General features: G+C 44.4%; 1 protein-coding gene across 1 annotated transcript in view; it reads right to left on the bottom strand.

Annotated features, from left to right (window-relative positions):
- The window catches only part of MDGA2 (MAM domain containing glycosylphosphatidylinositol anchor 2), a 382,608-nt gene that overhangs the window by 135,016 nt on the left and 230,638 nt on the right, over positions 1-16,954 (bottom strand). The window contains exon 6 of the mRNA XM_067295207.1: positions 8,031-8,300. Coding sequence (XP_067151308.1) covers positions 8,031-8,300 — 270 coding nt within the window. The remainder of the gene's footprint in view (positions 1-8,030; positions 8,301-16,954) is intronic.

The following is a 16,954-nucleotide window of genomic DNA, read 5'->3' as shown; positions in this document are numbered from 1 at the left end:
AGGCACACATTCCCAGCATTTTATCAACAGTTCATTTCGCTTCTGTCAACATGGTTTTAGCTTAAAGTTTTTTTTAAAAACCTTAACTTTCAGTAGCTATCAGAACAATTAAGTTGTCAAGCATCTTCTACTAGAGCATCTCCAAACTCTTTAATATCAAGTAATTATTTGGCACTTACAAGACCAGATGCACTCACATTTTCAATTTAAATGCAAATAGTGAGGAGAGATTTCAGGTTTTGTCTCTATTTTTGTAAATGTTTTTAATTTTTAAAAGAAAAGCATTTACTATTTTGGAGATGTCGTGAGGCAGATGTCTCTTTTTATCTGTGCTTAAGTTAATTCTTCTATTTCTTTTATGGCTTTTCTTTTCGAAAGGAAGGGAGGTGAAAACTTTTCTGTCACGTAGAAGATTTAAGTTTACAAGTTACTCAGTGTATGATCCATTAAATAGATGAAGCCGAGATCAAAGTATGCGGAAGGCAGCATGGATTGCCTTTTAATTGCTTTCAGAAGGGAACATTCAAGCATCACCAGAGGAGCAACGTGTACAGGTCCATCGGATAACGCAGGTGGGAAGGGCCCTCGGGAGGTCTCTGGTCCACCCTCCTGCTCCAAGCAGCATCACCTGTGAGACCGGATCAATCAAGAGCGGTGACAAACTGGCACCCGGCATGCAGCGTTTTTTCGACACGCAAGGCAGAAGGAAGGGAAACCAAACAAAACAAGAACTCGGATGATATTAAAGCCCACAGCTTGCCAGGCCAGAGCACCGCACGTAATCACAACCCGAACCGGGGACGCGGTTGCACAAGCTGCCCATCTCGCAAACGAGCGGGGACGTCGCAAGCCTCAGCACCAGCTAGACAAGAATCGGGATACGAATTAAACAATTCGGAGGAGCTGACATAATCCCCAGTGGGCTACGCGCTTGCCAAACAAATTACAAATCCTCTGAACATTACAGCTGGGTGTTTTTCAGGGCCAGTGCCTTTATGAAGTCTAACTCGTGTGCCAAACCCTGTCAAAATACCAGTCTGGCTGAGCTTTCCAGGATGCCAAAAAGCAGTATATTGTAAATCTTCACTCTGCTCTTTGTCCACATGCTGCAAATGAAACTCAACATCCTGTATTTACCTTTCTTCAAAAACTAGTGCAAAAAAAAAAAAAAAAAAAAGGCAATTTCCAAGGTTTCCATACTGGAATGTCTCCTATCTCCTGCTTTGTGTGTGGTCTGAGAGTTTTATTCTACTTAAGGATTTCATTAGAGGTTGGATTTGTTCCAACACTGGATACATTTCCCTTCCACAAATGGCTTTTATTCCACGGTTCAGTGCCTCAAAAACGAATCAGGATCTTATAAAACTTTCCAAAATTATCGTCAGGGTGGGCAGAGACCAACCAATCTCATTCACAATTGCCCGATGCAATACAAACCAGTACACTAAAACACAGTTCAAAGCCATCAAACAAAGGATCTTGGTAATATCAAAACAAAATATCGTGCAGTATCTTTCCCCTTCTTCTCCTCTCCCTTCAGGAGGAAATGAAATTTCGGAAATCGCAATTCTTCCTGCCAAAAGGAAACGCGACTGTTGTTAAGACTACACAGACCTCATCAGGTATTAGTCAGCAGAGATTTGTTACAATATTAAACTACAACACCATGCCAATGCCAAAAATTTTGCCATGTATTAGTTAATACCTGCTAGCCAAACCGCAGCGAGGATAACCTTTTTTTTTCCTTCCTCTCTACTGAAGAACAAACGTGGCTACCCGAAGCAGCCACGTCGTAAGGGTCGGGAGGAGAGAGACCAACTGAATGTTATCTCCTGAAATCCTTTTCCCTATATCTTCATAGAAATATGGTGCCTGACAGGCGCTACAGGACGTGGAATAGCAGCAAACTCATTTTAAAATAAAATTTCTGTACACAAAGATTCCGGGAAGTCCTAATGACAGGGCAGAAGAATCACTGAACCATCTACATTTTTATGTGGAACGGGTTTATGAACTCATCTGCGATACATCCCAGCCTGCGAGAGAGCACACATGCCCCAAACTGCTATTTCAGATAATAAAAAGAAATGGACTTACTAAACTTTAAAGCTCAACTTTTTTACACATTCATTCTCAGAGCTGTAAACTTTTAGGATGGTGCACTGGTAACTTATGACCGGAGCAACACATTGGACATGCCGTAAGATTAGGCTTTGTAGGCGAAGCCCCCAGCCACGGAGACACATCTGCCACCCGAGGAACCCTAACTGGCTGCAATTCTTTTTTTCTTTTGAAAGATTTACCATCAAAACACCCCTTGGTACTACCCTAGGGGGGCAGAGCTATGATAAGGGACCCCTAGCAGGGGCAAACACGCCTGGACGGCCACAGTGGCACCCGGCTGAGCCAAACACCCCCCTCCACAGCGCTCCGTGTCCGCAGGACCGACCTGGTGCCAGCCTACGGCAAAGCTGGTTTCAAGGGACAACAAATTGACAACGGACACACGCCTACACTGGCAATGAGAGAGCACCTCGGTGTCAGAGCACTGAGATACAGAAACAGGCTCCTGGAGAGCAGGAAAGCTATTGAAACCTCAGGTGGAGCTTGGTCGATCTACAAGAAAGGATGATGCAAGAGATGAGATGCGATGAGATGGACGCCCGGGATAAAAGGCAACCGCTTCGATGACCCGGGAGGGCCCTTCCAGTCTCATTCCTGAACACGAATTTCAGAACCGTGACGTTTTCCATGAAATCACTCTTGCTTTCTAGCCAGCCCTAAGGAGAGCGCACCCAGCAATGGATGCTGAAAACCAGCATGAAGGCTGCTCTATTTTTCCTCCCACAAAGCAAGCTGGGGAGACCTCATCTCTGCTGTCCTCCACAAGCCCCAAATCTCCCCGCCGGCGGGGGAACAGCACCCGGGCAGCACCAAACTGAACTAGGCTCTGAGCATGTGCACAGTTGCTCGTTAGGAAGGCAACGGTGGTCGCCACGTCTGTGTTGTGTAGTAACGCCTGTTAGACCTGCATGGATATCTGCCAAGGCCTTCGGCTTTCTCCAGCCATGAAATAAGCACCAGTATAATCAGTCTGCTGTGAGACCTTCACAGAATACAGAGAGACAAAAAAGAGAGAGGGAAAAAATAATAATAATAAAAAAAAAAAGCTCCTTCTGCCAGTTGCACACAAAATCCCAGTATTTCAGGCCTGGAATACAAGAGCGCGCAGGCAGCGTCTCCAGCGAGTGCTCCTCGCCACCACAAACGATGCCAGCTAACGAGCACGCCCCTCGGACGGGCACGCTGCTTTTCAGTCGGCCAGCATCCAACAACCGGCGCGAAAGATGACAGCTAGCTGCCGTGAGGGTGATCTCGGTAACTGTTGTCCCACGTGCCGTGGAGACCCCAACCCCACCTTCTGCCATCATGTCTTGCAACCTCTCTAAGCCGACAAGGGAAAACCCAAGGAGAAAGCTCTGGGATAAACATAGCCATCACGGGCAAGCAGAAGGGAAAGTGGGACTGTGAGAATGAACCAGCGTAGCAGACACCAAAAATACCACATTTGTTTTTAATCTACCACAAAGGCAACAAAAAATATCATTTATTTCACAATCTGCGTCATTCTTCCTCACCTCCTTTTTAGCAGTCACTGTTACCTAGCTCGTATATAGTTTTTAAAGACATAATGGGATAAGTAATTCCAGCAATCCTGGCCTTACACTGCATTTCTCCAGTGTTTTTTGTTCAGCAAAAGCTTTTGTGCTAATGCAGAGCACAGGACATCTAAAAATATTATTTTATATTTGAAGTGACAAGGAATCCCACCCCTTTGAAAAATTAACTCCAGACATAATGAGTCTCCTCCACAGAAGGGAAAAGTCACATAGTAAGAGCCGATTGCTATTAAATAAGAATTTGCAGTTACAATGGAAGAGACTAAGGAATACACTGAAAGAAGGTAATGGGAGTCCCTGTTGACGAGGTAACAGATCTGTGTTGGCGCACGGTCACCCACTTCCAAATGATATCAGTGCTCCATATTTTAAGACCTGTAAAACATTTCCCTGACTCTCCCTTTTTCATAATCCAATGCACAGGTGTCCTTTGAAGACACTACCCAACATTTTCGCTTTCTTACCGGATGGAGTAGCTACCTAACATCCTTCCTCATCAAAAGTCTTTAATTCTTCAGAGACAAACTGGTATCAACGATGGAATTTTTTATGTTTTCTCTTGACCGTGTCTTTGGAGTATTTGTTCTTTCATGCTGCGGTAATTTTGAGCACCCAGTTTGGGTCATGTTGAAGACGTCTGATTTTCAGGAAGCCGTAGGTATATGATTAGCCAGATTCCAGCCTCCTTTGAATTTGCAGCTGGCACCCAAAGATTGAATGGTATTGTGAAGATCACGCTTTTATGTAGTATCTTCAGGATTTACAAGGCCAGTATTACTGTTTGTCTATTCTAATGCTATATCTTTTCTCTCCAAATATGCATTTAAGAAAGAATTTTTAAGGAATAAAACACCCTCCAACCACAAAGTTCAAAAGATGCCCAGACCAGAAGAGTCTTCTGGGCTATGTGGCAAGTTGGATATTCAAATTCCCATGCCAAATCAGGCAGGGCAGGGAATTGGGCCTAGGGCCAGATCATGGATGAGTTCACTAACTACCAAATTCCTGGGAATAATGCAAGTCCTTCCTGCATAACCATGCACGTATGGGTTTTTGGGACACCAAGAACTATCCATGCTACTGTGTGTGTGGACCCAAGCATTGTGAGATATCAGAAGGCCTTGCATTTGATTTTAATGCAGAACAGGGGGTTTTTTTGATTGTTTGCTTGTTATTTTAATTCAAAAAAAAAGAATCAATAGGAAGACTGTTTACCATTACCTCTAAATTTGACTAACAGAGGTACATATCAACAGATTAATGGTGAAAGAGATTTAACAGAAGTATTTTGAGCGAGGAAGTTCTCGCTCAGAGAGGGTGATCAAAATGCACCAGATTTCCCACACCCCAGTCTTTATGAAAAATGATTTCCACTATATCAGAACAAAACTACTGTGTTCTAAATGCCACCGGGGAAATGTCAGAAAAATAGAATCCCATCCAACCAGAGTAAAAAATACATATATCAGGCATGCAGGTTGTTGGGAGCTGTTTCTTCGTGGTGGCATTATTAAAATCAGCTTGAGAGCAGGAAGTGAAGATGCTACTGATGAGAACACCCACTAATATTCAAATGCTAGGAGACTTACAATCATTGAAAGAACTCATTAATCTAAAGAAAATACTCAGAAAGAAACTGTCATAATTAGAATTGGTGAGCAGCCAGCTCTGCTGAAATTAGATAGTATATCTTTTTTCTCTTTTTTGACCCAGACACCTTTAGAGAAGACAATGCATTTGATGGAATGAAATACTCTGCAACAACTTTGGGTAGAGTTAAGCTGATAATGGCATTCTTAAAAGCGGCTGTATTTCACAAACTTTGTCACTAAACGGAGGTTTTGCCAGGTAGCTAGCACACGGCCTTGTCGCAGAGGCAGCCGCTCCAACAGTCAGAGCACTTTTCAACGAGTCATTTACTCGCCTCTGGTGAGCTCTTGTTCACAGCAAAAGGAGCAGGCGAGAGATATTGCATTATATCTGTGCCTCCTAAGGAACGGCACTGCAGAACTCGAAACAATTTCTCCGTACCTTCTCAGCAAAATTTTCGGTAACGTTATCTGACTGCTGTAAGGGAAAGGCACTAACAAGAAAACTTGGCGGAATGGAAACGAAGGGAGTCGACTTTGTAGCTTACAACTTACTCAAGGAGGCGAGACCTTTAAAGGCTGTTGCTATATCTGAAAGTGTTAATTTAAGTGCTGCAGCAGGTGCTGTACGAGCGAGACTCTTCTCATCCGTGGCCGTGTGCGACGCCTGTTGTTTCGCAAGGGATCCGGGTTCAGGTGAACCGCAGGGCAAGCGCACAGCCTGGTTTTGTTGGAGAGATTTACGCTTCTTTTTAACATTCGCATCGGGGTGCGATTAGGGGGTACGGTCTCGGCCTGGGACGGGCAGTCCACCTGAGAGAAGCTGGGAACCCTGATTACAAAATGCTTCTCCTGCAAGGCTTAGCCGCCTTCTCAAGTAAATATTCTTTCCTCCCCATCTGCCGCGTGCAAATCCGGATCGACACAAAAAAAAGAGATGAAACGCAGGGAAGCGATGAGCTCGAGGCAAAGTGCTAAGAAACGGACGCACAAAGGAAAATCAAAACTGGGATACGAGTTGCTCTCTCATATATCCCACTGGTTCTAAACTCAACAATATTTTTAGTAAAGCTAAATCGAGTAAGGCCAGAATAAAAAGATTTTTTAAGACAGTTCTGCCCCTTTAATCGAAGTAATAATAAAGAGGAAAAATCATAATAGCTTGCAACGTATTGGGCTTAGAAGAGGGCTATGCTTCATCTATTTGACAAGGTATTCCTTCTTGTGGTCCCTTCTCCTCAGAATTAACAGGGCCACCCAGCAGAGAGAGGAAAAAAACCCTCCTCAGATGCTTTAATGAAATTTTGTTCAGCATCTTGCAGCTCCTAGGCATCTCCTAGGCATGGGCTTCTATAAATAAAAATGGGAGGACAAATTATTATTATACTATGACTCATGAAATTTGTATCTGCAGGGAGTTGGGGACTTTTGCTTTTCCTCTGGGCTCTCCGGTGCTGTCTGCTGGGTCAATTAAAATCTTGAGATTTCTTTTCACAGAAAGCCTTTCCTCTCCCGGTGTTTATTCCGAGCGTGCGTTTCACTCACATCCTCCCTTCACCACCTCATCACCGCTGTAAATCACAGCAAATTAATGTCCATGCTAAGTTCTTGAAATAACACTGCTTTTGCCTCTTGACAACAAAACCCGTGAGCCAAATGTCAAAAATTCAAATGGAAATACAGTATTACAAATAAATCTGTAGACATCTCCTGATAAACTCCTGCAGACCTGGGCTGATGCAATGCTCCCTCCCCGACCCCCCGAACAGAAACAGACTCTAATTCATCGTCCTGCTGAAGAGTGTAATATGTTGGGCAATAACGAGTGAACAGGGGTTACGGCTCTCGTAAAATATTCACACCACTGACTTCTTATACAGCAGTTTCTCTTGAGTATGATTAATCACATGTTATTATTTAAAGTTCCTATAGCATGGGAGTTTATGTTTCAGTACCATTCACAGATTAGATTATAGAAAATTAGTTTCAGATGAACTATCTGGTTCAGGTAGATTAATCCACTCTGATGATGCTTACCAGCCAATTGAACTCCTCCTTCAAACCAACTGGCCATGTCCCTGTGGTTATCCAGAAGGCTGTAAACAACTGGGGAGATTTTCCCTCCACCTGGCAGTAATTTTTCTTTAAGCACTCTCGTCTTACCTTTATCCGAGACAGATATTTATCCTGCTGTTTAGCATAATTAAAACATAGGCACTAATCTAAAGCTCCTGCCCAGGGAGCAGTCATGTGATGGCAGCAGATTCACAGCATGCAGAACAGCCTTAATTTCAACAGCACATCGAGCTTATGAGGAGGGAGAAAAGGGTGAAGCAGGTAGTGACATCTCCAGGAGCCCAGGACCCATTCGGCAGAGGGAAATTCTTCCACGCTGCTCTGCACTGAGGGCACTGCCAGCAAAAGAGTGTGTGCAGGTGATCAGCAAGTCTTCCCACTCACAGGGAATGCCAAGGAAAACTTGGTGTCCTTTGGCAATCGGTAGTCTCCAGGTGGGATGGGAAAAGGGGCTGTGCGTAAAGGAGCACCGCTTCACCTTTGTTTCAAATCAAGAGGGGTCAAGCCCAGTGCAAGAACCATGGGCCATTTTAAACCAGAACCAATTAATCTCTTAGATTATTAGAAATGACCAGAACTATGTTTGGAAACATAGGACACAACTATGCGAAGGCAGCTGTCCTGTCAAACCGGGAGTCAGTTTATGCTCCAAGGTAAAGGCTACTAGTTTTCCAGCTCAGCTTACCTCTTACAATGATGTTGGTGGACTTTTTCGCAGGATTTCCAACATTGTTGTTGGCGATGCAACTGTACGTGCCAGCGTCTTCTGATGCGATGGCAGGTATCGTTAAAGTCCCCCCGTTCAGGACCGTCTTCTCAGGCAGGACGCCAACGGACCTCACCCACGTCAGACTGGGGGCTGGCTCCCCTCCTGTCGTCACACAGACTAAGGTGATCGCTTCTCCAGGGTTCACCACTATCGGGTCATCCACAAGAAGCTTAATTGAAGGTGATGCTGCAAAATACAAGTTGAAGAGAAAGCTGTAGTGGGACTGTGTCTGTAGCGTTGCTCAGTCCCTACATGCACACTCAAGCCAACTGAGACCAGCAAAGGCACATCAGCGACAGCGCTGCTAGCACGACGGAGTATCCTCCGGGAAGGGTGCTCCCTGCCCTAACAGCACCCCTGACCCCATGTTTCTCACCCTGCTCAATCATCTTCTTTTTCCTTGCTGTCAAACCGCAGCATTTACATATGGACAAGCCTGCGGCTATGCTTGTGAAGTATTGTATAATTTATGGCACCAGTGCCAGCACACTGGATTTTAAACCCTGGAAGAAAGGCATTAGTAACAATCTTATTATTTGGCACAGAAAGTATTTTGCTCTCTTGAAGTCAGATCCTCTTAATCCACCAGCCTCCTTAATGAACTTCCCGGGACTTAGCAGAAAACTGAGATGAACTGGTAGAATGTGAATTGGGTCTACTGAATCAAAAAGAGCTGCCTCGCTTGGAACAACACCTCCTTGCACACTAGAAAACGGAGAAGTACAGCACAGGGGCTTTTTTCCTGCATGGGCAGTGCAACCTGCAGCTCACAGCCTCCTGCAGACAGCACGGCTACGGCTCCATCTCAGGAAAGACACGACGGGAGCTGGTGCAGATGCGACTCCGTCACAGTTCCCATTACCATAGTCAGGGTGACCACAGAGATAAAGGCAGCTGAGCAACCTGCTGAACTACTTTGCAGCTAATGGCAAGATTATGCTGCTCTCAGAACGGAGAAGCAAGTGATTAAATTTCATTCTCTGTTCTTGCCCCTTCTCTCCTATGAGATAGCTGAATATGATACAAGGGGAGCAATAGGAATGCTCAGCATGAAGGGATGGGATGAGACCATTCATTTTAGATGCTAGAATGTAAACTCAGAATCTGAATTGCAACATCCTCCGTCATTTGCTTTGAAGTACCACCCTTTCTGGATTGGGGCTTTGCTTGAAGGCATACCCTAAACCCACAAAAATAATGAACCAACATCTCAATCCCTATTGCTAGGGCAGAAAAAGCAGCAACGCTAAGACAAAAAGGGGAAAAAAGGTGAAGGATTGCAATTCTGGGCAAAATCTAGGGAAAGAAAACCAGAAAAGATGAGAATAAAAATGACAGGAAATAGAAATATTACATCCAAAGATGATATATCACTATTACAGAGATATATTATTGTGTGTTCTGTTTTTATATACGAATCTTATTTCAATATTAAAGAAATACAACAATCACTACAGGCAAATACAAGAGTCAACTATGAAACACGAGCTTTTTTTTATCCGGAGTTCACCCAAGATGAATTAGCTTCCTGTGCATTCAGAAGCTGCAGCACATGGATGGGAAGCAGTTCCTTTACACCTGTCCCAGCACAGAGAGAACAGGAGATCGGGGCCATGGAAACACTTGAGAACCAAGTCCCCTGACCTCACGTGCTCTTCTCTGCTGATGGACTCCTGTTCTGGGATTGGAGGCATAACATCGGGTGGTTTGTCATATTTTATGGGCAAGCAGTTTCTGTTTGGGTGGAGGTGGCAGTGGTTGGGATGCAAGTACCCACCACGCTGCTAGAATTCACCTCCAGATCTGCACGACCACGACCACAACCAGGTTGGGGTAGCGTTCACCTGACCTCTCTTTCTCCCTCCTTCACTACGGAGGGTTAGTGATTTTTTCCTGAACAACTCTGGCAAGGAGCTGCTCTTCTCCGCTCTCACTAAGCATCAAGTCACAGAGACAGGGAACAGGAGAACCACAAATAATGCTTCAAAACTTAGAGCAGAAGATGAAAGCCCCAGCAATGTCAACCCAGTCTGGTGCTGCTGTTTACCATAACGGCCTCATAATCCTTCAGATGAAAGGGGTCCTCTGCCATCCTTCAGGTGGAGAGACAAAGGTAGCGGCTGATGCGATAAAAATGCTGCGATACCTCCCTTTCATCACAGCACTCAAAATAGTAAGTACATGAAAATTATGGCTTGCATACAGCAATTTCTCTTTGCTTACACCACGCATTTCACTTAACTACAACCTATCCCACTAGACAAACACAAACAAAAATCCAGGAATACATTCAACTACTGCCATCAAAAGCTGGATTAAAATCAAAGAACATCAACAAATTCAGGAGGGATACTAAAGCTTCTAACAAATTAAAATCAGTGTAGCGAATAAGGGGTCAAATTCATCTCTATTATGAATAGAGTATGAATCCACAGCAACAATGATCTATTATTTTGATATTTCTACACCTGGAACTCTCTCTCGAGAAACCAATCGAGTGTGAGGCAGGGAGAGTTCGCCAGAGAATGAAGGAGGCAAACAGGAAAGTTTCCAAATGCTCGATACCTCCGACGAGGCTCCCAGACACAGCAGGGCTGGCTGAAAAATGGCTTCAGCTGTAAATTAGAGCGTTCTGGCGTTCACTTCTCTAAGTCAGCCTAGAGCCGGATTTGGAAAAGATGGGTGCTAAATCGCAAAAAGATAAGTCACCTGTTGGAAGACCCAAATTAATTAACTTGGGTTAATTAATAGCATATAAGTTTTCAGTAACTTTACTGCATAGCTCCTGTGTTTCACTACATCTGGAAACGCTTTTCAGGATGCCAGAGTGCCACAGCCACACAGTTGCAAACAGCTGTATCTTCCCACAAATGATGAATGGAAAGCTATAGGACAGAAAGGAGCAAAGGTGGCACAGTGCCAAAACTCCATACAACCGCAAGGACAGCAAGCCCCGACTCGGGCTGCTTAGGGCTGCTGCGGAGTCTCCATCTCTTGCAGATTTCCAGAGCAAACATCTGTAAGATAAATGGTTTAGGACCTGCTTCTGTTCGGGTTTGGGGAATGGAGTTCACTGTCACGTGAGGGCTCTCCCTGTTCTTTTCTCAATGCCAGACAGAGGTACTGCCAAAAGGCAATTCATCTCATCTGCCTTAAGCTATCTTCTGGCAAGGACCTCCCCTGTGGAGGTGTCCAGCTCTCCCTGCTGACTACAGAGAGAGCCTAGAGATCAGTTTAATCTGGACAGGTGACATTTAGATGACAAAAGATGGGTGACATCAACCCCACCTTTAGGATCAGGGTTTACAAAAGTTTTGGGAGCCTATAGATGTGAATGGGCAAAAAGTGCCATTTTTAACAATGTACACATGTCCATCGCCCATTCATCCCAATGTTTTGCAAATCCTCTTAAATACTTGCACTTCCAGGAAAATGAGCACTTGAAATTTTGGCCTAAACCTCTCTCTAAAAGGGATTTATTATCTATTTTATTTAATTGTAAACCTTTTGGGTTAAACGCACATAGAACATAAAACTGAACAGTGCAATTCATTGACACAAAATTTATTTGGACCAATGTGATTAAAAAATGGAGCAGGCATTTATAAAGATGACAAGATGATCCCGAGCAATTATAATAGTTGATGATTATACCAAAATATTGTGGAAGGATAATTAAAACCCACGCTCCAGGGCATAAAATGATATCTAGCTTTTTCTGGTATGGGAGGAAAGACCATCATGTATCTGTGTACCTCACACTCTCCTGAAATGTCTTCTACTGGCCTTTGCTAGGGACGTATATCGTGTTTGTCCATCCTTTGCATTTGCGAAGCAGCTAGCACGCCTGGCCCCCAGCTAGCCTGGAGACCCAATATGCAGTCAGATATTGCGATATTTGTTTTGATAGCAGGAAATCATCTAATTGAGTAAAAAGCAAAAGGAGATAAAGAGTTCTCCAAAAGATTTGAGTCATATGAAAATAATATTCTAAAAAACAGGATATGCAACTATCTCTTCCTGGAACGATTCTGCAACACTCTGGTTCTGCATGGACTGTCTTCGGTGCTTTTGGGAGCCGGGCTTCAGCCTCCAAGACACAAGTGCTTTCATCCAATTGCCCCCACCAGCCGTGAGAGCCGAACGCAGGCGTGAGCCAAGCTCCCTCCCATTGCTCTATCTCAGGCCACTTTCCCGAAACAAGGCTGGAGCCAGCACTGACATTTTGTGCCTATCAAAACTTGGACAGGCTTAAAGACAAGCTAAGTATTTGGAGGCTCATGAAGACTCTCAAAACCTTACAAAAAAGCTTTCACATGGTCCCAGCTGAGATCATTTTAAAAGAAGCATATTCCAGTGACAGCAAGCCAGTAATGTATGCTCCTAATTTGTTTTTATTATTCGAGTTTTACAAAACGTCAATTCGCAGTTAGTTATACCTAGCAAGGTATTTGGCAGGTCACCATGTTTACACAGGGCTTTTTTTTTTTTTTTAATATAAAATGCAATTTAAAGTCTAAGTGCTTCAAAGCCCACAGAACTCAGCAGGCAGATGTACAATTAAAAAGAGACGTGCAGCTGCACTACCCCAAAAGTTTCCTCTGCTAACCAAGTTTGCACTTTCATCCAAGGACCAGAAGTTGCGCACATCAAGGAAAACACAGGGAGATTTGAAACAAAACAAGAGGGAAAAAGGGTGTTTGGGGGGACTTCCAAGGAGAGTCACTGTTCACAGCAGTCTAACTGGATAACATTACAGACGGGACAGTCTCTTTCCCTAACGCCACCCTGATGACATTACAGATTACTGACACCCCAGAAACTAGCTCCAGCATCTCATCTCTTACAAGACATATTAGGGACCAGCTAAGAGCTTGGTTACAAGATCCTCTGTTTCTGCTTAAAAGAGAGATCCTGAAATTCCATGGAAAGGGTTAATTTAGGGACATCTTTTATTGTTTTCCTTTGCTGTATTCTTCTGGTTTACTTTCACATTATGTCATTTATTTACTTCTGCTGTCTTCCTTCTTATTCGTCTCCCCTCTAAACTAAATTTTTCACCTCCTTCCTGACAGCCCTAGAGCTACATCAGTTCACACCAGCAAAACACACAACCCCAGTTCACTGTGAGGGTCGTGGAGCCATGCACATGCAGATACGGGATTAACGTCTCGGGTTTAGTTAGAGTCGAAGAGCAATGGATTTCATAGTTTTAAGTAATATTCAAAACTGTCTTTAAGGTTTCAGCATGAGAGTCAACACAACTGAGTAATACCAAAAATGGATGAGACACAGGTGGTGGTCATGTATAAAATCATATAACTTGATATGGGATTTCTAAAGCAACAAAAGCTTCACTACCGATAGGAGTGAATTCCAAACAGAGGATGTATATCAGCCACTACCAGCTTCGCCTTGGCTTAAGTCTCTTTTAGACGAATATCTGAATGTTCGGCCATGAGGAACACGGAGGAGGACACTGGGCCTCCCAGCTTTGGTACCCAAGGCATCTCCCAGCCAGAGCTTTCACCTCCGGCACAGGTAGGGATTTACACAGCCAGGCAACCTGCCTAGGGGGAACTTTCTTTCAAGCATCTTGGTTAACAGCAGCACTGATACGAACAGCAAAATTCATTATAAAACAGTAACAAGCTTTGGTAAATACTTCCATGGGTGGGAACACGGAACAAGCTTTCTAGGCATCGTATTTAGACATCGCAATGAGAACGGCTCCATTTTCCAAAGAGCTGTGCATCTGAGTCACCCTTTAGACGCGTGGGTTTCTGAGAGGCAGCCCCGCATTTCGAAGCCTTGGCTGATCTGCCGGGGACAGAGAAAGCCGCGGTGCCCCGCTCGCTCGTGCCCGCAAAGAACGAGGCACTGCTCACGCCGGGGGAAGCTGCTCAGGTCCCCGTTCATATTGCAGCTGCAGCCTTTCTCAAGGGACTTCAGTTCAGAGGCTTTCGCGTGCAAATATTGCTTCTGCAACCCGCACATTTCAGAGGACTGAACGGGCTGACTTTGAACATCTATGACAGCCGTTACAAAACGATATGGGACCTTCCAAATACGAGGCCCAGCTAATCAAAGCACTGCAAAGAATCTCAGCCAGCGACGCACCAAAGGTTTGCAGTCAATATTACCTTGTGCACACAAGGCAAGCTAGACGCTGCTGATTTAAAGATGGAGATTAATTATAAAATGGGACTACAACATATATGAATCCTCACAGAGTAATAAAACAGCACACAACGTGCACTAGTTTTGATTAATGACTTGGGCAAACGTTTGTCAGATCCAGTGCAAAGCTAGCAGTCATTAAGTCATCATTAAGACTCTAAGATATACGCTTAACGATATCACTTTACCCAGCACCTTCCATATAACAAGCTATCCCTACAACAAAATGCTTCCAGTCCAAACAGAGCGGCCACGGGATCATCAGCAGGGAGCCTGGAAACTTGTTTGAATCAAAGATCTGATGCAGACATTCTCCAACTTGAAAGAAAAAGTCCCGACTGCTGCCTGGGATGATTGTACGAGATAGATACTACGCGGGGAGGAAAAGGGTGTTTGTCAGTGATGGAGCACACAGAAACATCTGAGGTGAAAGTGTGTTACAATTACAGTGAGATAAATAGATACATATATTTAGCCTAAGTATATAGAATTGAGAAAATGTCACAATTGGCTTTAAGGATTACTGGGAATGCAAAAGAAAACTAATAGTTTAATAGCAATATCAAAGGAGAGGCAGAAAGCCATGTCCTTGACAACTCGCTGATCTATGGGGAATAAAAATGAGAAGACATTATAATTTCACCCAGTTTTGCGAATTACTTCATACGCAGAACTGAAGTAATAGAACATAATTAAATTACACTTTCAGTTATACACACACACATGTATCTCTAATTTATAGGCACGATTTCTGGCAGGAATACAAGGCATATATTCCTAACTATGTGAATTGCAAACAGCCCCTTTAAAGTCAGAGCAAAAACAGAGAACATTTGAGGCCCCTGCTGGGCTGGGAGTACCATTTCTGTACTTATTTGCTCAGTACAGCTCAAAAAAGAATAGATTATAACTCCCAGTTGAGGTCCAGACTTTAAATTACATGGTAAAAATAAACTTTTCACTGACCACACTACCACCACATGTGGCAATATTGTAGGTCCTTTCTCTTTATCAATACTCCTCCCTCAAAAACAACATCCAAAATCACTTTGACACATCCTCTCTCCTTTACCCTCCCCGCTGGACAGAGGCATAACGCTGTGACTGCTGTCCACCGCCCGGCTTGCTCGCCTCCCAACGGAGAGAGCTCCTCTGGGCACTCCAGAGCCAAGTTAAGACCCCATAGTGGGCCAAGTTTTGAAGCAAGCAGGCACCTAAGTGTGTCTGCAGCCCACCCGCTCTCTCGGGATGCGCAAATCCAGCTGCACGCCCTGCTGGGAACGGGCTAGGCTTCCTGCAGGAGCTTCTCCTTGGGCTTGGGGCCGAGCTCTCCAACAAAGCCAAGGGAGCAAAAATTAAGCGGAGGAACTTAACCTTGAGCTCTTTGTGGATTTAGGAGCAAAATTCATCAGGTCTTTGTAAAGTTACTCTCTAGTAGTGACCGACCACGTAAAGTTTCGAACTTCAGTGGTGCTACACAGAATTCATATGCAGAAGAGTAGCAAAATACTCCAACTGCCAAGACTTCCAAATTCTAAACTTTGCATTTAGACACATAAAACAGATGTCACATATATGTGTTCAGCATACATAAAAATCTCATTTGCTATTTTTTTCCATTTCATCACTGCCTGTAAAATTCCAGTGCTTGCAGGGACAGAGAAAATAAAGCCAACAGCCCCAAATCCCAATTGTTTCAGGCATGTTTCCTTTTTCTTTCTGATTTAATACATGGAATTACTGAAGTGAAATATTCCCAGACCAGCTTTCAGTGCTGCACATGTTTTAGGGTTTACTCTGGCACACAAGGTGCCTCTCTGCATCCTCACTTTGCAAAAGCATAGGGGCCTGTGGCAGCCCAGAGCGGTGGCTCAGTCTTTACTCTATCCAAATCTGCGAAGGACAGCTAGCCTGGAGAGCTGGCAACACTGCCCCAGGTAACCCCGGCCAAGTCCCTGCGCTCCCCCTCTCTCTAGTTGACATGGCTTTTTTCTCCTCCTCAAACTTTTTGTGAAATCTTCCGATTTTTATCCAATGGGGATGCAGCTCGGATGACTCATCTCTTGCCTCCCGATCTGCCTCGCTGCTTTTCATCCAGCGGCACCGCAACTTTGATGACTCGCGCTTTGCTGGCGCTGCCGTTCAAGCGCAGATGTGGCATTGATAGCGCCAACGGGGAGGAAGGGAGGCGGATCCGGGTGCATTCAGGACGCTTCCCCGGCTGTTACGTTCCGAAGGCGACGACAATAGCTCCGGCTCCCACGCGGCAAGAGCTATTCATTCTGCGGACATTTCATCAAGGGGGAATGAAGGGAAGGCAGGATCCTCCCTTTAGCAGCAGAACACTGTTAAATCAGCTTAACCCAATCATGAAACTGTCCCCTTCGCAACTATATTTAGAGGCGAGGTTCCACGCGTAGGCTCGAATTCATCCCATTTAATCTCAACCGTTTGAAACTCCGGCAAGTAATCCAAGGTCATATATCTTGATGAGATATAAACACCCCTAAAGCCCTCCAAAAATAGATGGGATGAATTGCTCTTTGGAGACATCTCTCTCTCCGCTGGGTATAGTGGTGCTTGAACAACGAGCGCATTACAGCTGTCTACGCTTTTGGGCTGCTGGTTAGGTGAGATGAATCCTGTCTCAGCTGCACAGT

The sequence above is a fragment of the Apteryx mantelli genome, chromosome 4 (genome assembly GCF_036417845.1).
Source record: "Apteryx mantelli isolate bAptMan1 chromosome 4, bAptMan1.hap1, whole genome shotgun sequence".
NCBI lineage: Eukaryota > Metazoa > Chordata > Aves > Apterygiformes > Apterygidae > Apteryx > Apteryx mantelli.
The sequence above is the reverse complement of the archived record's forward strand: the minus strand, read 5'-3'. Positions and strand labels throughout refer to the sequence as shown.